At 40.1% G+C, this 15,365-nt stretch overlaps 1 protein-coding gene across 3 annotated transcripts in view; it reads right to left on the bottom strand.

The window, feature by feature from the left end:
- Scaper (S-phase cyclin A associated protein in the ER) overlaps window positions 1–15,365 on the bottom strand; it is a 414,909-nt gene that overhangs the window by 47,011 nt on the left and 352,533 nt on the right. For all 3 annotated transcript variants that reach the window (XM_052188286.1, XM_052188287.1, XM_052188288.1), the window contains 2 exons: window positions 13,020–13,252; window positions 7,811–7,966 (listed from right to left, as the gene is read on the bottom strand). In XM_052188286.1, coding sequence (XP_052044246.1) covers window positions 7,811–7,966; window positions 13,020–13,252 — 389 coding nt within the window. The remainder of the gene's footprint in view (window positions 1–7,810; window positions 7,967–13,019; window positions 13,253–15,365) is intronic.

Below are 15,365 nucleotides of genomic sequence, written 5' to 3'. Positions count from 1 at the left end.
AGTGAATGTGGAGGTTTGGCCTGTAGGATCCTTCTGAAGCTGAAGTTACTAAGGCACTAGTGGGCCGAGAACAAACTCTGCCTCTACAGAAGCAATGCAGACTCTTCTTAATCCTTCAGCCATTCCTTCCAGCCCTGAATTTTTATTTGTTTACCTAAGTTAAAAAAATACAGGTACTTTACTCCCTTCTTATTTTTTCAAATTGGATAATTTTTTTGTTTACACTTCAAATGTTATTCCCTTTCCTGGTTTCCCCTCTGCAAACCCCCTATTCCCATCGCCCCTTACCCTACTTCTATGAGGGTGCTCCACTACCCACCCACCAGCTCTGCCTCACCACCCTAGCATTCTTCTACACTGGGGCAGTAAGCCTCACAGGACCAAGGGCCTCCCCTCCCACTGATGCCAGATAAGGCCCCTTCAGCTCCATCAGTCCTTCCCCTAACTCCTCCATTGGGGTCCCTGTGCTCAGTCTGATGGTTGGCTGCAAGCATCCCCATCTGTATAGGTCAGGGTCTGGTAGGGCCTCTCAGGAGTCAGCTATATCAGCCTCCTGTCAGTAAGCACTTCTTGGCATTGTCAATAGTGTTTGGTGTCTGCATATGGGATGGATCCCCAGGTGGAGCAGTCTCTGGATGGCCGTTTCTTCAGTCTCTGTTCCACTCTTTGTCCCTGTATTTCCTTTGGACAGGAACAATTCTGGGTTAAAATATTGGAGATGGGTGGGTGGCCCCATCCTTCAACCCGGGCGGGGGGGGGGGCTATGCCTAACCTCTGGATATAGTCTTGACAGGGTTCTCCCTCCCATTTGTGGGGTGTTTCAACTAATGTCATCTCCGTAGGGTCCTGGGAGGCTCTTGGTTTTCTGGTATCTGGGACCTTCTGGTTACTACTCCCAGTTCTCCATCCCCCATTGCTACACACCTCTATTCAATTTTCCTGCCCCTCTGTATATCTCCTTCATCTCCCCCCATACCTGATTCTGCCCTTTACTCCCCCCACCCCCACTCTCTTCCTCAAAAGTCCCTCCTATCCTCTACTTCCCTTGATGATTATATTGTTCCTCCTTCTAAGTAGGACTGAAGCATCCACTCTTTGATCTTCCTTCCTCTTGAGCTTCATGTGGTCTGAGTTGTATCATGGGTATTCCACTTTCTTTGCCTAACATGCACTTATCAGTGTGTACATACCATGTGTGTTCATACCATGTGTGTTCTTTTGTGATTGAGTTACCTCACTCAGGATGATATTTTCTAGATCCATCCATTTGTCTGTGAATTTCATGAAGTCATTGTTTTTAATGGCTGAGTCGTACTATATTGTGTAAATGTACCACATTTCTTTATCCATTCCTTTGTTGATGGACATCTTGGGTTGTTCCCAGCTTCTGGCTATTATAAATATGGCTGCTATGAGCATGGTGGAGCATGTGTTTTTGATCTTAGTCATTCTGACTGATGTGAGGTGGAATCTCAGGGTCGTTTTGATTTGCATTTCCCTGATAACTAAGGATGTTGAACATTTTTCTTTAGGTGCTTCTAGGCTATTCACATTTCCTTAGTTGGGAATTCTCTGTTTAACTCTGTTCCCCATTTTTTTGATAGGGTTATTTGGTTCTCTGGAGTATCCAGTCTGTTATTCTATATCTTTTTATGGGGGAATTAAGTTCATTGATGTTAAGAGATATTTAAGGAAAAGCTTCCTTATATTTTTGATGTTATTTTTATGTTTGTGTGGCTATCTTCTTTTGGGTTTGTTGAAAGATTACTTTCTTGCTTTTTCTAGGATGTAGTTTTCCCCCTTGTGTTGGAATTTTCCATCTATTATCCTTTGTAGGGCTGGATCTGTGGAGAGATATTGTGTAAATTTGGTTTTGTTATGGAATATCTTGGTCTTTCTATCTATGTTAAATGAGAATTTTGCTGGGTATAGTAGCCTAGGCTGGCATTTATGTTCTCTTAGAGTCTCTACGACATCTGGCCAGGATCTTCTAGCTTTCATAGTCTCTGTTGAGAAGTCTGGTGTAATTCTGATAGGTCTGCCTTTATATGTTACTTGACCTTTTTCTCTTATTGCTTTTAATATTCTTTCTTTGTTTTGTGTTTGGTGTTTTGACTATTATGTGATGGCAGGAATTTCTTTTCTGGCCCAATTTATTTGGAGTTCTGTATGCTTCTTGTATGTTCATGGGCATCTCTTTCTTTAGGTTAGGGAAGTTTTCTTCTATAATTTTGTTGAAGATATTTACTGGCCCTTTAAGTTGGGAATCTTCACTCTCTTCTGTAACTATTATCCTTAGGTTTTGTCTTCTCATTGTGTCCTGGATTTCCTGGATGTTTTGGATAGGAGCCTTTTGCATTTTCTTTGACTGTTATGTCAATGTTTTCTATGGTATCTTCTGCATCTGAGATTCTCTCTTCTATCTCTTGTATTTTGTTTATAATGCTTGTGTCTATGACTCCTGATCTCTTTCCTAGGTTTTCTATTTCCAGAGTTGTCTCCCTTTGTGATTTCTTTTTTGTTTCTATTTCCCTTTTTAGATCCTGGATGGTTTTGTTCCATTCCTTCACCTGTTTGGTTGTGTTTTCCTGTAATTCTTTAAGGGATTTTGTGTTTCCTCTTTAAGGGATTTCTGTTTATCTGTGTTCTCCTTTATTTCTTTAAGGGAGTTATTTATGTCCTTCTTAAAGTCCTCTATTATCATTATGCGATGTGATTTTTAAATCAGAATCTTGTTTTTCTGGTGTGTTGAGATAACCAGGGCTTGCTGTGGTGAGAGGACTGGGTTCTGAGGATGCCAAGTAGCCTTGGTTTCTGTCTTCTCTTGCTTATGTTCTTGCTCTTTCATCTCATCATCTGGCTATCTCTTCTGTTCTTGCTGTCTCTGATTGTGGCTTGTCCTCCTGCAAGCCTTTGTGTCAGTACCCTTGGGAGACTAGTTCTGTCTGGGAGGAATTTGGGTATGGAGAGCTGTGGTACAGGGTCAGCTCCAGGGTGCAGAATGAAACTGGAAGGATCCAAAACATTCCTTTTTATAGAATGATTTTACAATTTAGATATATTCTTTATCCAATTATTATCAACTATCTCTTGCAAGCTCTTTCTTCCCCTCAGAGTTGAAAGGTTTGCAAGAAAAAAATATATATACACACACACATTAAATATACTGAGATAAGCAAACAAATATGATACATATATATATATATATATCTCAGTATTGGTCCACTGCTTCTTGGTACTCTGTTGCTGTACTCCTTAAGTACAAGCACTGTTATGAATATGTCATTGCAGAGTATATGAAAAGCCTGTGTTGACTGTGACTTATAAACACTCATTAGTTTGTAGTGCTGCTGAGGAGCCCACATCTTACAGTAGGCTGACCTCAGAAGAATTAGGATGCTGCCCAAAACCTGAAACTATCTTTTTTTTTTTTTTCAACTTTCTGTAAGATCAGGACTGGAAAACCAAAAGTAACAAAAGCCAAAACAAAAGCAATTCTGAAAAATCTCACTATAAATAGTTCAGATTTGTTTGAGTCAGAATTATTGTTTGTGCCCAATTCTCATTTTAAAATTCTGTAGTAATCTTAAACTAAAACCAACACTTTTATCACATTTTCACTTTTTACTTAAATAAAGACAAGTTAATTGTTCAAAACCAAGCCTGGTGTAGAAATCTTGGGCCCATGCTTTCTTCCCCCATACTGAAGCACAGATTAACAGCACAAATTCTGACACTCTAATTGACTTTCAGAACACCTAGTTAAAATGAGAAGATCAAGGGCACAATAGGAGAGAAGTCCATAAGCAGACCTGCTTAGCCTCCATCACAAAGGCCTGGCTGCAGGCATTCTGCAAGTTTACTCAGAGCCTGCATTGGCTATTGGTTTGCTTAATTATCTCAGGCTCACCAGTTCAGGAGGCAATTTTTAGAGGCCTCTGTGGCTCTTTGTCTTTTATTCCAGTTATCAACAAAAGTGCTGCCTACCTTGACTTTCTGGTTCTAGCTAGTTTCTGGTAATCAAAATGGGGCTTTCTGTGAATTCTTACAATAAAGTAAAAACCACAGGCAAAATCCTATTTCTTAGAATGAGTTGTGAGCTTGTACAGAAATTCTAATTCATGTAACAAAATGCTTGACTGGGTCATGACAGTTCATAGTTTAGAAATAAGGCTTCCTTTGAAGACAGGGGACAGCACAGAAGGCCTGTAAGCATGAGATGTGAATGACTCTAACTGGTAGAGTGTTCCCTGTCCTGGTCCTTAGTGCTCAGGGAATGCTGGGAGACTAAATGACAAGAGTAAGTAGGGATCATTTTTTCCCCATTTTGAGAGTAGCAGATTACACAAACTCTACTAGAATTTCTCAGGTAAATTGAATCACAAAACCACCTGAACCTATTTTTATGCCCAAAATAATCTGCTTTTGCAGTAAATCCTGCTATTAGAAATTTGCTAAGCCATTGAAGTTGAACAAAGAAATTATATTTGGGGAATTAAGAATTCTTAGAAACCATCAAGAATAAATCACTACCAACTAACTTAGTCTTCTCTAATTTGGAGACTATATCATTTACCAATAAAAAATGACAAGTCAGACGCCTGAAGGTCCATCTAGATTCTTATCTCCCATATCAACAAGCCTCTTGATATCTGATTTATTCTACCTCATCTTCCTTTGCTCTTCTCTATTTTCAGTGGATCTAGAGGCGCTCGGTATTTTTCATGTGGACCATGAGAAAGGCTATTTGCTAATCTTTTGGCCACCATCTCTACATGTTTTAGGAGTGCTCATTCTAGAATAGAAATCTGATTCTGCCCAGACAATTCAGTGACAGTAGGCCTCTGTTTTCCTTTGAGCCTTACAACTAACATTTAAGGAGCTCAATTCATGGTCCCCTTATTCTCCATGGTAACAAGGACATCAAACTGAACATAAAACACTATATAATTTTAAATATTCATGTATTTTTGGCTTGGACTATCCCCAAAGCAGATCTTTAGATAAGGATATGGGTATAAATGTATTTTTCTTTTATATGTGAGAAAGTAGGGCAGGTATCAAGTTGAACAAAGAATTATTAGTTAATAGGCTATTGCTGGGAACCCTATGAGACAGTAGTGAGCATACCTCAGAACTGTTCCACAGAGGATAGGAAAGCTACAGTACTACCCACTCACGTACTGTTTGAGTGCTAGTTCCCCTGCTCTTTGGTAGAGAACATCCTCAGGTGGAGAAGCAGGGCAGTTAGGTGGTATGAAGGCAACATACTGCCTGCTTCACTGCATTTCCCCGACATGTCCAGCATACTTGAACATTCAGCCTACTGCAGGGGAAGGTGGGGCACTTCTTTAATCTTGGCACTGAGGTGGCAGAGGCAGGCCAGTACCTATGAGTTCAAGGTCAGCCCGGTCTACGTAAGGAGTTTCAGGCCACAGGAGCAACAAAGTGAGATCCTGTCTTAATAGAAACCCCAGACTTTAGTTTTCTGAACTGTTTCTTAACCTTCTCTTGGTGTGTTTCCTTTCTTCTGAGTACAGCCTCCTTGACTGTGGCCATTAGTTTGTATGTCTGACTCCACATTAGACTCTGGGCTCCCCAAGGTCAGTGTTGTTAGTACCTAACTTAACAAACCTGGCCCACGGCAGATGCTCTCAGTGTGTGCTACTGGATAAGATCATGATGATATGTGAAGGATGAGAATCCTGTTTTCCATGTATATAAATATGAAAATTAAAATAAATACATATGTTAACATTCTGAATAAGATTAAGTCAAGTGTAGAAATGGTAGACAGAAATTTTGAGTACTAATTCAAGTCAGTTTGTCTCAGTTGCTTTCCCTATGAAAAGGAGATGATGGATAACCTTTAACTTTCAAGTGCCACAGACTTCAAATGACTGAAGTTGTATAAGCAAAAGGTAAAGAGTACAAACTATACAACAACCACATGCTTATTGTTAGCATTGTCTAAGCTCCGCCCCACAGTTACCTGGCAATAGCCAGGTAGGCCTGGCCCACTATAAAGGGGCTGCTTGCCTCTTCTCTCTTGCTTCTCACTCTGCTTCCCTCCCCTCCTCTCTCCCCATTCCCTTCCCCCTCTCTCTGTCCACATGCTCATGGCAGGCCTCTACTCTTCCACTCCTCTAATTCTCTACTCTCTCTGCCTTTCTCTGCCTCTACTACCCTCTCAAATTCCCTCTCAAATCCCCATGCCCTTAATAAATTCTATATATACTATATCGTGTAGCTGGTCCCTCAGGGGGAAGGGATGCCTCAGCATGGGCCCACAGAGGCACCCCCTTCCCCCATATCTCAGCACACCTACATAGAACATATCCCCAATCTCCTTATCTTTTAATAAACATAACACTTACCTATGTGATACCTATGTCATTTAAATTCAAAATGAGCACAGGTGATATACACAATATGCTAGCAAATTTGTTATACTGTGTACTACAGATAAAGAGCCAGGACCAGAAGGGGCTTGTTGTGTCAGAGACCACCAGGGAAGAGCTAACTGGGCAAGATAAGCTGGTGCCAACGCCCAAACAGAGCTGTTCCTATGTCTAAACTCTGTAATATGGTAACAACTACTCCTGATTCTATTATCAAAAAGGCAGACTTTGGTTACGTGCTTAGACAGAAACTACCTGGAACACTGATACAGGCTATCTTTGCTTCCCTGAAATTTCAGACAATTTTAATTTTCCTATAAATGTCAGAGATGAAGGGCTGGGTCAGAGTAAGAAAGAATAGGTGAGTTTAGGGATCCTATATATGCACACAACACTAGCAATCTGTGTTCCATGAAATAAGACGGGTCAGATTCCTTTAAGAAGCCAATCTCTAAATGCTACAAATACTTTTTTTTTCTTTGGAACAAAACTTCAAAATATGGGATGAAAGAAAATTCCAAATATGAGTAAGTGCTATTTAGAATTTAATTTTAAGCAAACTACTTTACTGAATGTCATTGGTACGTTTCTTGGATGTATCATATTCCTATCAATATAACAAGTCACTACTGTAAATGACTCTCAGTCAGAGAAAAAAGAACACCCAGGAGAGTCCCTGTCCTTTCTGGAGAACTGTTGCTTTTTATCGTGTGTGTGAATACTGGGTACATATATGCAACAGTGTATATACAGAAGTCAGAGGACACATTTTTGGAAATCTCTTTCAACCCTGAGTTCTGGGGATCACAAAGTCATGTCCTCAGGCTTGTGTGGTTTTAATCTCTGGACCATCCTGTTGGTCTAACAATTATTTTTGAGGATAACTTAAAGGGTGGAAGTCAAGTCCCTAGCAGTGCCTGACACTTTACTTTAGCCATACCTATCAGCTATGAGCACTTTCAGGGAGCTACTGTTGTTGGATAATTTCTTTGTGTTGGTACTTTGGAAGAAGGAAAAGTAGAGAAAATAAGGATCTAGGAGATTAACTGAAAGGAGGTGACTGGCAACAACAGCATGGTGCGGCTGTGCTATTCTGGGCTAATGGGCTGATTTGGTTTGGTGTGTTTCATCACTGGCTCACTGATGTCTGAGAACGACACCCCTGGATCTCACTAGAAGAGGAACTGGATGCATTCAGGTCTTTATGACACTAGTTAGGAAAAAAACAAAACAAAACAGACTGACTCTGGCAGGAACATCCATCCCATCTTCAAAGAAAAATGTAATCCACGTCTCAATGTGGAAAACCAGTGACAAGGGAAATATAGGGGAAGAGGCTGAGTGACTACCACACAGTATGAAATTCAGACAGGCAAAACTTAAGAGAAGCTCTAACCTGTGAGTCTTACCTTCCAGTGACAGCAAAGCATAGCATACACATCCCACGTAGGAATCCTGTGGCATGCTGCAGAAAGGTGGCCATTTTGGGATTCTCATCTACTGGGCCTTGCACTGAGAGGAAGCAGCCATGAAGTCTGTCAATCAGACCCATGTTCACCACATAGCTAGTGAGAGAGAACAGTATGTCTCAATCTGTACAGGTAGCAATATCTTCATCTTCTATGATAAATCTTAGCACATTCAGGCTTAGATCCCTCGACATACACACAGAATATAGGTTTGAATAACACAACTTAAGTACCAATGTCCCTAGATTTAGTACTAAACAATCAGCTATTCTCTTAACATTCCTCTTGGTCTGAAGAATCTGACAATAGGTGAAAAAAATGTATAATGATCTTTATAGTATTAACAAGTTGTATTTTCTTAAGAAGTAGGGGACTAAATTTACCACAACATACAGACTTAGAAGACAAAATGATGCTTCCCAGATATACTTTCAAAAATTAATTTATTCTTTAACAACTTAAACACACACACACACACACACACACACACACACACACATCAGCCCAACTGACAACCTCACAATTTTTTATCCTTCTGTCCTAATAACCCCCCTTCCACTGCCATGTGTTTTTGTTGTGTTTTCTGGTCCACTGACTTTACGCAGGACTGCCCACATAGACACGCTACCCAAACACTCCTGTTAACACTTTAAATTTCTAATGTCAACTGTAGGTTCTCCACTAAAATAAAATCACCATTAAGAACATAAATAACATTAAGACTCTTAATTGTAAATATAGAAAGATAATAATCATAATTGAACCATGAGGACAGACTAGGAATGCTCCATAAAATAACTTATATCCCCACTGAGAACTGAGGGTATGTGAGAGAATGAGACTAACAATGAAAACAATTTCAAATTAAAGAACACTAGAGAGATAAAGCAAGTAAACTTAATGTGTGATACTACAGACAGGACTACAGGCAAGAAAAAAAAAAGAAATCAATAATAATTCCACATACAAGAGTCACAGTCATAGGACTTGGAAAAATCAAGTCATCCCCAGTGACTAGCTTTCATAGTAATAGAAGGTTCTATGCATGCTACTAGGGGAGGAAAGTAACACTTTTACCCATATGTAAACCCTGTGAGGTACACTAATAGCTGGCCTGACAATATATGCCAACTGGTGCAACAGTGTGCACATGTGAGGAGACTAACCAACCATTTTACCGATTTGAAGCCCTCTCTAAAAGCCAGAACTTGTGCCTCGTAGCATTTACTAGACCCCTGGGGCTAGTGAGGTCACAGCCTAGGGCAAAGCCTAGTATTCTTCTAAATGGATATAGAAATAAATTGCCTCCTACTAATACACATAGTCCTCATTGCAGAAGCTTTTTTTGTAGTAGATAGTGATTTTAACATAGAGATGCACTGTTAGTGCCATGTGGAGAGAGTAAGACACCATGTTCTAAATGAGGCCTCTATACCATTCTTCTATTCACTGCAAGGCTTAGGAATCACTGCAGAAGAGGGGGTGGAAAAATCATCTCTAGCAAAACAGTGTTTGCTAGACATGTCAAAATGTTGTACACATGAACTCATAGCTATGACAACATGCACAATGTCTGCATGAAATCCTGCCAGCCAAAATCCAAAAATTGTAGGGAGAAAGGTTGATTCAGTGCCATCTCTAATTGAGGAGCTATTGGTAACTGATGGCTGCTGAGGGAAGTAAAATCAGTTTTCTTCAGGGATAAGGCCAATGAGGGCTACCCAGTTGAGATTTGCCTTTTGCTATGCATCGTAATGCTAAATACTGTTTCCCAGACCTGGTCATCCCCAGGTATGAGAAAGTCTGCCCTACACAAGTGATACATGTGTAGGGCATCCCCGCTTGGTAAATAAATATGCCTATAGTCTATACCTATCCATAGGTAAATGTGATTTAAATCCAGTCTCCAGTGCATAATCCATTAGATCAATGTACTTTAAACTCTATGGTTTTCCACCTATCTTTTAGGCAGGGTCTCTCACTGAACCTGAAGCACTTTGCCAGGCCAAGAGAGCACCCAGGGTCTAGCGGTCTCTGCCCCCTACCCCCGAACACTGGGTTCACAGGCATGCGGTAGGTCTACTTTGACATAGGTGCTGGGCCTCTGAACTGAGTTTCACAGCCAGCAGTCTTACTCACTGAGTGATCTCCTCGGTTCCTTGATCTAGCACAATTCCTTTTTTTTAATTGATATATTTTTTTATTTACATTTCAAATGATTTAATTTTTAAAGAGCTAGTAGTCCTTGATGTCTACAGATATAATCGCTCTACAGTTCTACATTATTGTTTTGGGAGTTCCTGGAGACCAAACATAGGTAATTTCGTAGGCACCTAATTTTCTACATTAAATCCTTTCAATTTAAATTTCTTACAATTTTAATTCTGTTTTCTTAACCAAATTCTGATTGATATAGATAATGGTGATGAACAATGTTCTCCTTCACTAATAAAAAGTACAATGTAAATGAATACAATAACCACTTACTATTTTATGCCTATGAGAATTATAAAAGCAAGCATATTGGAAATGGGAACTTTTATTTTCTGATAGAAAAATTATATAGTTACTAGGGAGAGCAGTATGGTATTATCTGGTAAAGATGAACATTCATTTATTTAATCATTCACAATCCCTCCTGTAAGTACATGACCTTGAAAATGATACAAACCCAAAACATGTCTATGAAGGCATTGGCTTCATTTTTTAGTGAATACTGAAAAGGAGGAATCAGTTTTCTATGGGAACAGGTAAATAAATATTATGGGCTTATTTATAGAGCAGAATTATAGAACAGCCAAAATTAACAACATTGAAACATGTTGAATTTAACTGTATCAACTAGTAGTTGGCAAATACTATCAGAGTATTCATATAATTGTTAAGAAGTCACATAAATTTAAAGTACAACATATTGTTTATGGATAATCATACACGCTCACACAGACACATAGAACAGGCATGGATGATGTCTGTCCACTTTAAGCTACTGATGTAGGCCTTAGAAGATAGAGGATAGGGAAAAAGGACAAAGGTGAGGAAGTAATTCTAGCTGTGCCATTACTTTTGTTTAAAAAAAGAAAAAAATCCAAAATATGAGATTAAAAGAGAAAAACACCAGTTGTTAGAGCATAGTATCTACAATATTGTTTTTGTGTATGTTGATGCATTTAAAAAATTGAAAATTTAAACACTGAGAAAGATATATTCATGCCTGTTCTGTGCCAGGTAGGAAGAAAGAGACCTATGTGAGGGTTTGCTCTTGCTCTGTTCAAGATCCATTTCTGGGCCAAGTCAGACAGCAGCTCCAGAGACTGCAATGACACCTCACTTAGTCAGACAGCAGCTCCAGAGACTGCAATGACACCTTCTCACTTAGCTTTACAACTGACAACACTGCCCATGATGCAGCAGAGATAAAGTATGGTCCTGTTAATATTTGGGAAAGTTATAGAAAATAAATACGGAAGTGAATACTTAGGCTCTGTGTGCTCTGGGAGGCGTCCTCAAGGGTGAAGCGAGTGTTCCATGACATCATCACTGAGATGAGTCGGAACAAGTCCTTCCTCCAGCTCAGCAAATCAGTATTATAATGTCTATCTTTAAGAAAATAATATTCCAAAGGATTTATTCCCAAATACTGTGCTTGTTAATCATCTTTTCAAAGCTACACCTGTTATCTGTCATGACAGAAAAGTACTGCTATCCCACTCCCCCTCCCCCGCCCCCAGCAATAATTTCTTCCTTTATGAAGGATCTGGCTGGGGGCTGGAGACATGGTTCAGTGGTTAAGGGCACTGACTGCTTTTCCAAATGTTCTGAGTTCAAATCCCAGCACCCACATGGTGGTTCGCAGTTATCTGTAATGGAATCTGATGAGTCTGAAGAGAGTGACAGTGGTAAAAAATAAAAAATAAAAAAAATCACAAAAAAAGAAGGATTTGGCAACTTAGTAATCCATGTGAAAATACATTCACCTTCTCCTAGAAGGTGTACTGGAATTGTACTAAACCATTAGGCTGGACCTTCTGCCTTACCACAGCCAAAGGAGGGGCTCACCACATCCCTAAGGGAGACTGCTGGGACACAATGACATTCATCATCAGGGATGGCTAAGCTCTGCAATGACCAAAAGGACATGAGGAAATTGAATGGGATCAAGCAACTGAGAGAAAGGGCAGGGAGGGTAAAAGTCAAGTGCTCTAAGATAAATGGTTGTGGACCCAAAGGGCCTGGTGCTCTCCAGCAATAAATAAGCTTGCAAAAGAGGGCAGGGGATGAAAGGAGGAGTGAAGGAAAGATACTGAATGAAACAACTCTTCCCAATGAAGCAGCACAAGAAGCCAAAGGGAATTTATGAGCTGCAAAAGAAACCAGTGTAGAAGAGGGCATTTTCTTTCTCTATTAACCTACTGTAAGTTTCATAGAGCAACAAATTGCAAGGATTTGGAATCCAAAGATCAGTGCAGACCACAGAAGGCTTGCTGAGTGGTGCAACAGTAACTGATTAACACCAGATGGAACCCTGCTGGGAAATTAAACATTCTACCTGATTCAAGATTCACAAAAGGAAAAAAAGTTCAGATGCTAAAGTAGGAGTTAATTTCCCTGGAGCAAAGGAGACCTTTGAAGGAAGCAAGGCAGGCATGAACAGGTGTCAGAAACTGCCACATTTGTGTGGAGGAAAATGTATAGATGTTGAAAGTCTAAGTAGATGTGAGCTCCAGTCTCAGCTTTCCACTCTACTTTTTAACTCATTATATAACCTTGGTCAAAGCACTTAACTTCCCTGAACAATTTCCTCATTTAGTTTAAATTAGAAGCTGTACACTTACAGGGCTGCAAAGATTCCAAAGTCTTAGCTGTAGCAAGTGCTCCATAAACGGTAACTCTGTTATATTAAGTCTGACTAGAAGGTGACGGAGAGGGTGCTAACACTCTGAGGAGCAGTGCTGCTGTTGCTCTGGCTCCACATCCAGAGTGGCAGTTGAGCTTTATATTGCTTTTCCTTCTTCCTACAAATGATGGTATAGATTCGACTAAAAAATTATGGATCATGCTACACAAACTACAACTATCTAGAGAGTCTTAAGTTCTAATTATTTTAATATCTTAAAAAAAAACATTGTAAGAAGTGAAGAGATTTTACCTGATAAGGTCTTGCACTCGACTGTTAAAAGCATCACCTTGTGAGGGTTTGTTTTTCATTTCCTGTGTTGATATTTTTGGTGTAGCTGGCCGGCTGTTTCCATCTGGTCGGTTGGCAATCAGACAGCTAAAAACCACAGCACCAGCTCTGAGAAGTCCAGTTGTCAAGCCTTCAAAAACTTGTTTATTTGTATTTCTTCCCAAAACAGCATTATTTTCATCTGGAACATAAACCTAGAAATAAGAATAAGTGAGTATGTTTCAGTGAAACATGACAATTGGACAGAGATGATTTCTGCAATTCTACATGAGGCAATGAGACATTCAAGGGTGTTGGTTCTGAGGTTAGGGAGCCAGTCAAGCCTCACCTTTGCCTTTATTAGTCATATGAATATTATTTTTTCTAAAATCTAACTTTTTATCTATAAAACAGGGATAATAATATGACTACATTATAGGTTCCTGAAGTGGCTAACTGAGGTAATGCATATAAAATGCTATCACAGGGACTGGCAAAGAACTATATTAAAATTTTGTATGAACTAAGTTTATGCACTCATAACACTGTTTCATGTGAGAACGGATTCTTAAATATCTCTAGTAGGACAACATTTACATTTCTTATTACAAAATGGCAAAAAATTCTTTTTCTAAAACACAAGAGTCGACCTCATAAAATTGCAACGCTTCTATAAGGCAAAGGATACAGTCAATAGGACAAAATGGCAACCAACAGATTTGGAAAAGATCTTTACCAACCCTATATCTGATAAAGAGCTAATATCCAATATATACAAAGAACTCAAGAAGTTAGACTCCAGAGAACCAAATAATCCTATTAAAAATGGGGTATAGAGCTAAACAAAGAATTCTCAACTGAGGAATACCGAATGGTTGAGAAGCACCTAAAGAAATGTTCAATATCCTTAGTCATCAGGGAAATGCAAATCAAAAGGATCCAGAGGTTCCACCTCATACCAGTCAGAATGGTTAAGATCAAAAACTCAGGTGACAGCAGATGCTGGTGAGGATATTGAGAAAGAGGAACACTCCTCCATTGCTGGTGGGATTGCAAGATGGTACAACCACTCTGGAAATCAGTTTGGCAGTTCCTCAGAAAATTGGACATATTACTACCTATACCATTTCTGGGCATATAGCCAAAAGATGCCCTAACATATAACGAGGATACATGCTCGACTATGTTCATAGCAGTCTTATTTATAATAGCCAGAATCTGGAAAGAACCCAGATGCCCTTCAACAGAGGAATGGATACAGAAAATGTGGTACCTTTATACAATAGAATACTATTAAAACCAATGACTTCATGAAATTCTTAGGCAAATGGATGGAACTTGAAAATATCCTGAGTAGGTAACCCAGTCACAAAAGAACATACATGGTATGTACTCACTGATAAGTGGATATTAACCCAAAAGCTTGGAATACCCAAGATACAATTCACAGACCACATGAAACTCAAAAAGAAGTGGATGCTTCAGTCCTTCTTAGAAGGGGGAAACAAAATACTCACAGGAGGAAATACAGAGACAAGGTGTGGAGCAGAGACTGAAGGAAAAGCCATCCACCTGTGGACCCATCCCATATACAGTCACTAAACCCAGACACTATTGTGGATGCCAAGAAGTGCATGCTGACAGGAGCCTGATCTAGCTGTCTCCTGAGAGGCTCTGCCAGAGCCTGACAAGAACAGAGGCAGATGCTCACAGTGTCTGAGCCATTGGACTGAGTGCGGGGGTGTGGGGGGTGTGGGTGTGTGTGTGGGATGTGTGTGGGGGCATTGGGGGGCAGGGAGGGTGAGTGGGGGAGTGGGGGGTCCCCAATGGAGGAGTTAGAAGGACTGAAGGAGCTGAAGGGGTTTGCAACCCCATAGGGAGAGCAACAAAATCAGATCCCCCAGAGCTCCTAGGGACTAAACCACCAACCAAAGAGTACACATGAAGGGACCCACAGCTCCAGCCACATATGTAGCAGAAGATGGCCTTGTTGGGCATCAATGGGAGGGGAGGCCCTTGGTCCCATGAAAGCTCAATGCCCCAGTACAGGGAATGCCAGGGCAGGGAGGTGGGAGTGGGGGTGGGTAGGAAAACACCCTCACTGAAGCAGGCAGAGGGGAGATGGGATAAAGGGTTGGGGCGGGGAAGGGAGGAGAAGTGGGAAAGGGGATAACATTTGAAATGTAAATAAAGAAAATATCCAATAAAAAAAAGAAAAAAATGAAAAGAGGCACAGAGTCCCATTGTGTTGTTCCTCAAGCACCTTTTTTTTTCTTAAAATATTTTTATTTTCTATGTTCTTTGTTTATATTCCAAATGATTTCCCCT

This window comes from Apodemus sylvaticus, chromosome 7 (assembly GCF_947179515.1).
Source record: "Apodemus sylvaticus chromosome 7, mApoSyl1.1, whole genome shotgun sequence".
Lineage (NCBI taxonomy): Eukaryota > Metazoa > Chordata > Mammalia > Rodentia > Muridae > Apodemus > Apodemus sylvaticus.
Note: the sequence above shows the minus strand (reverse complement) of the source record. Positions and strands in the feature narration are given on the sequence as shown.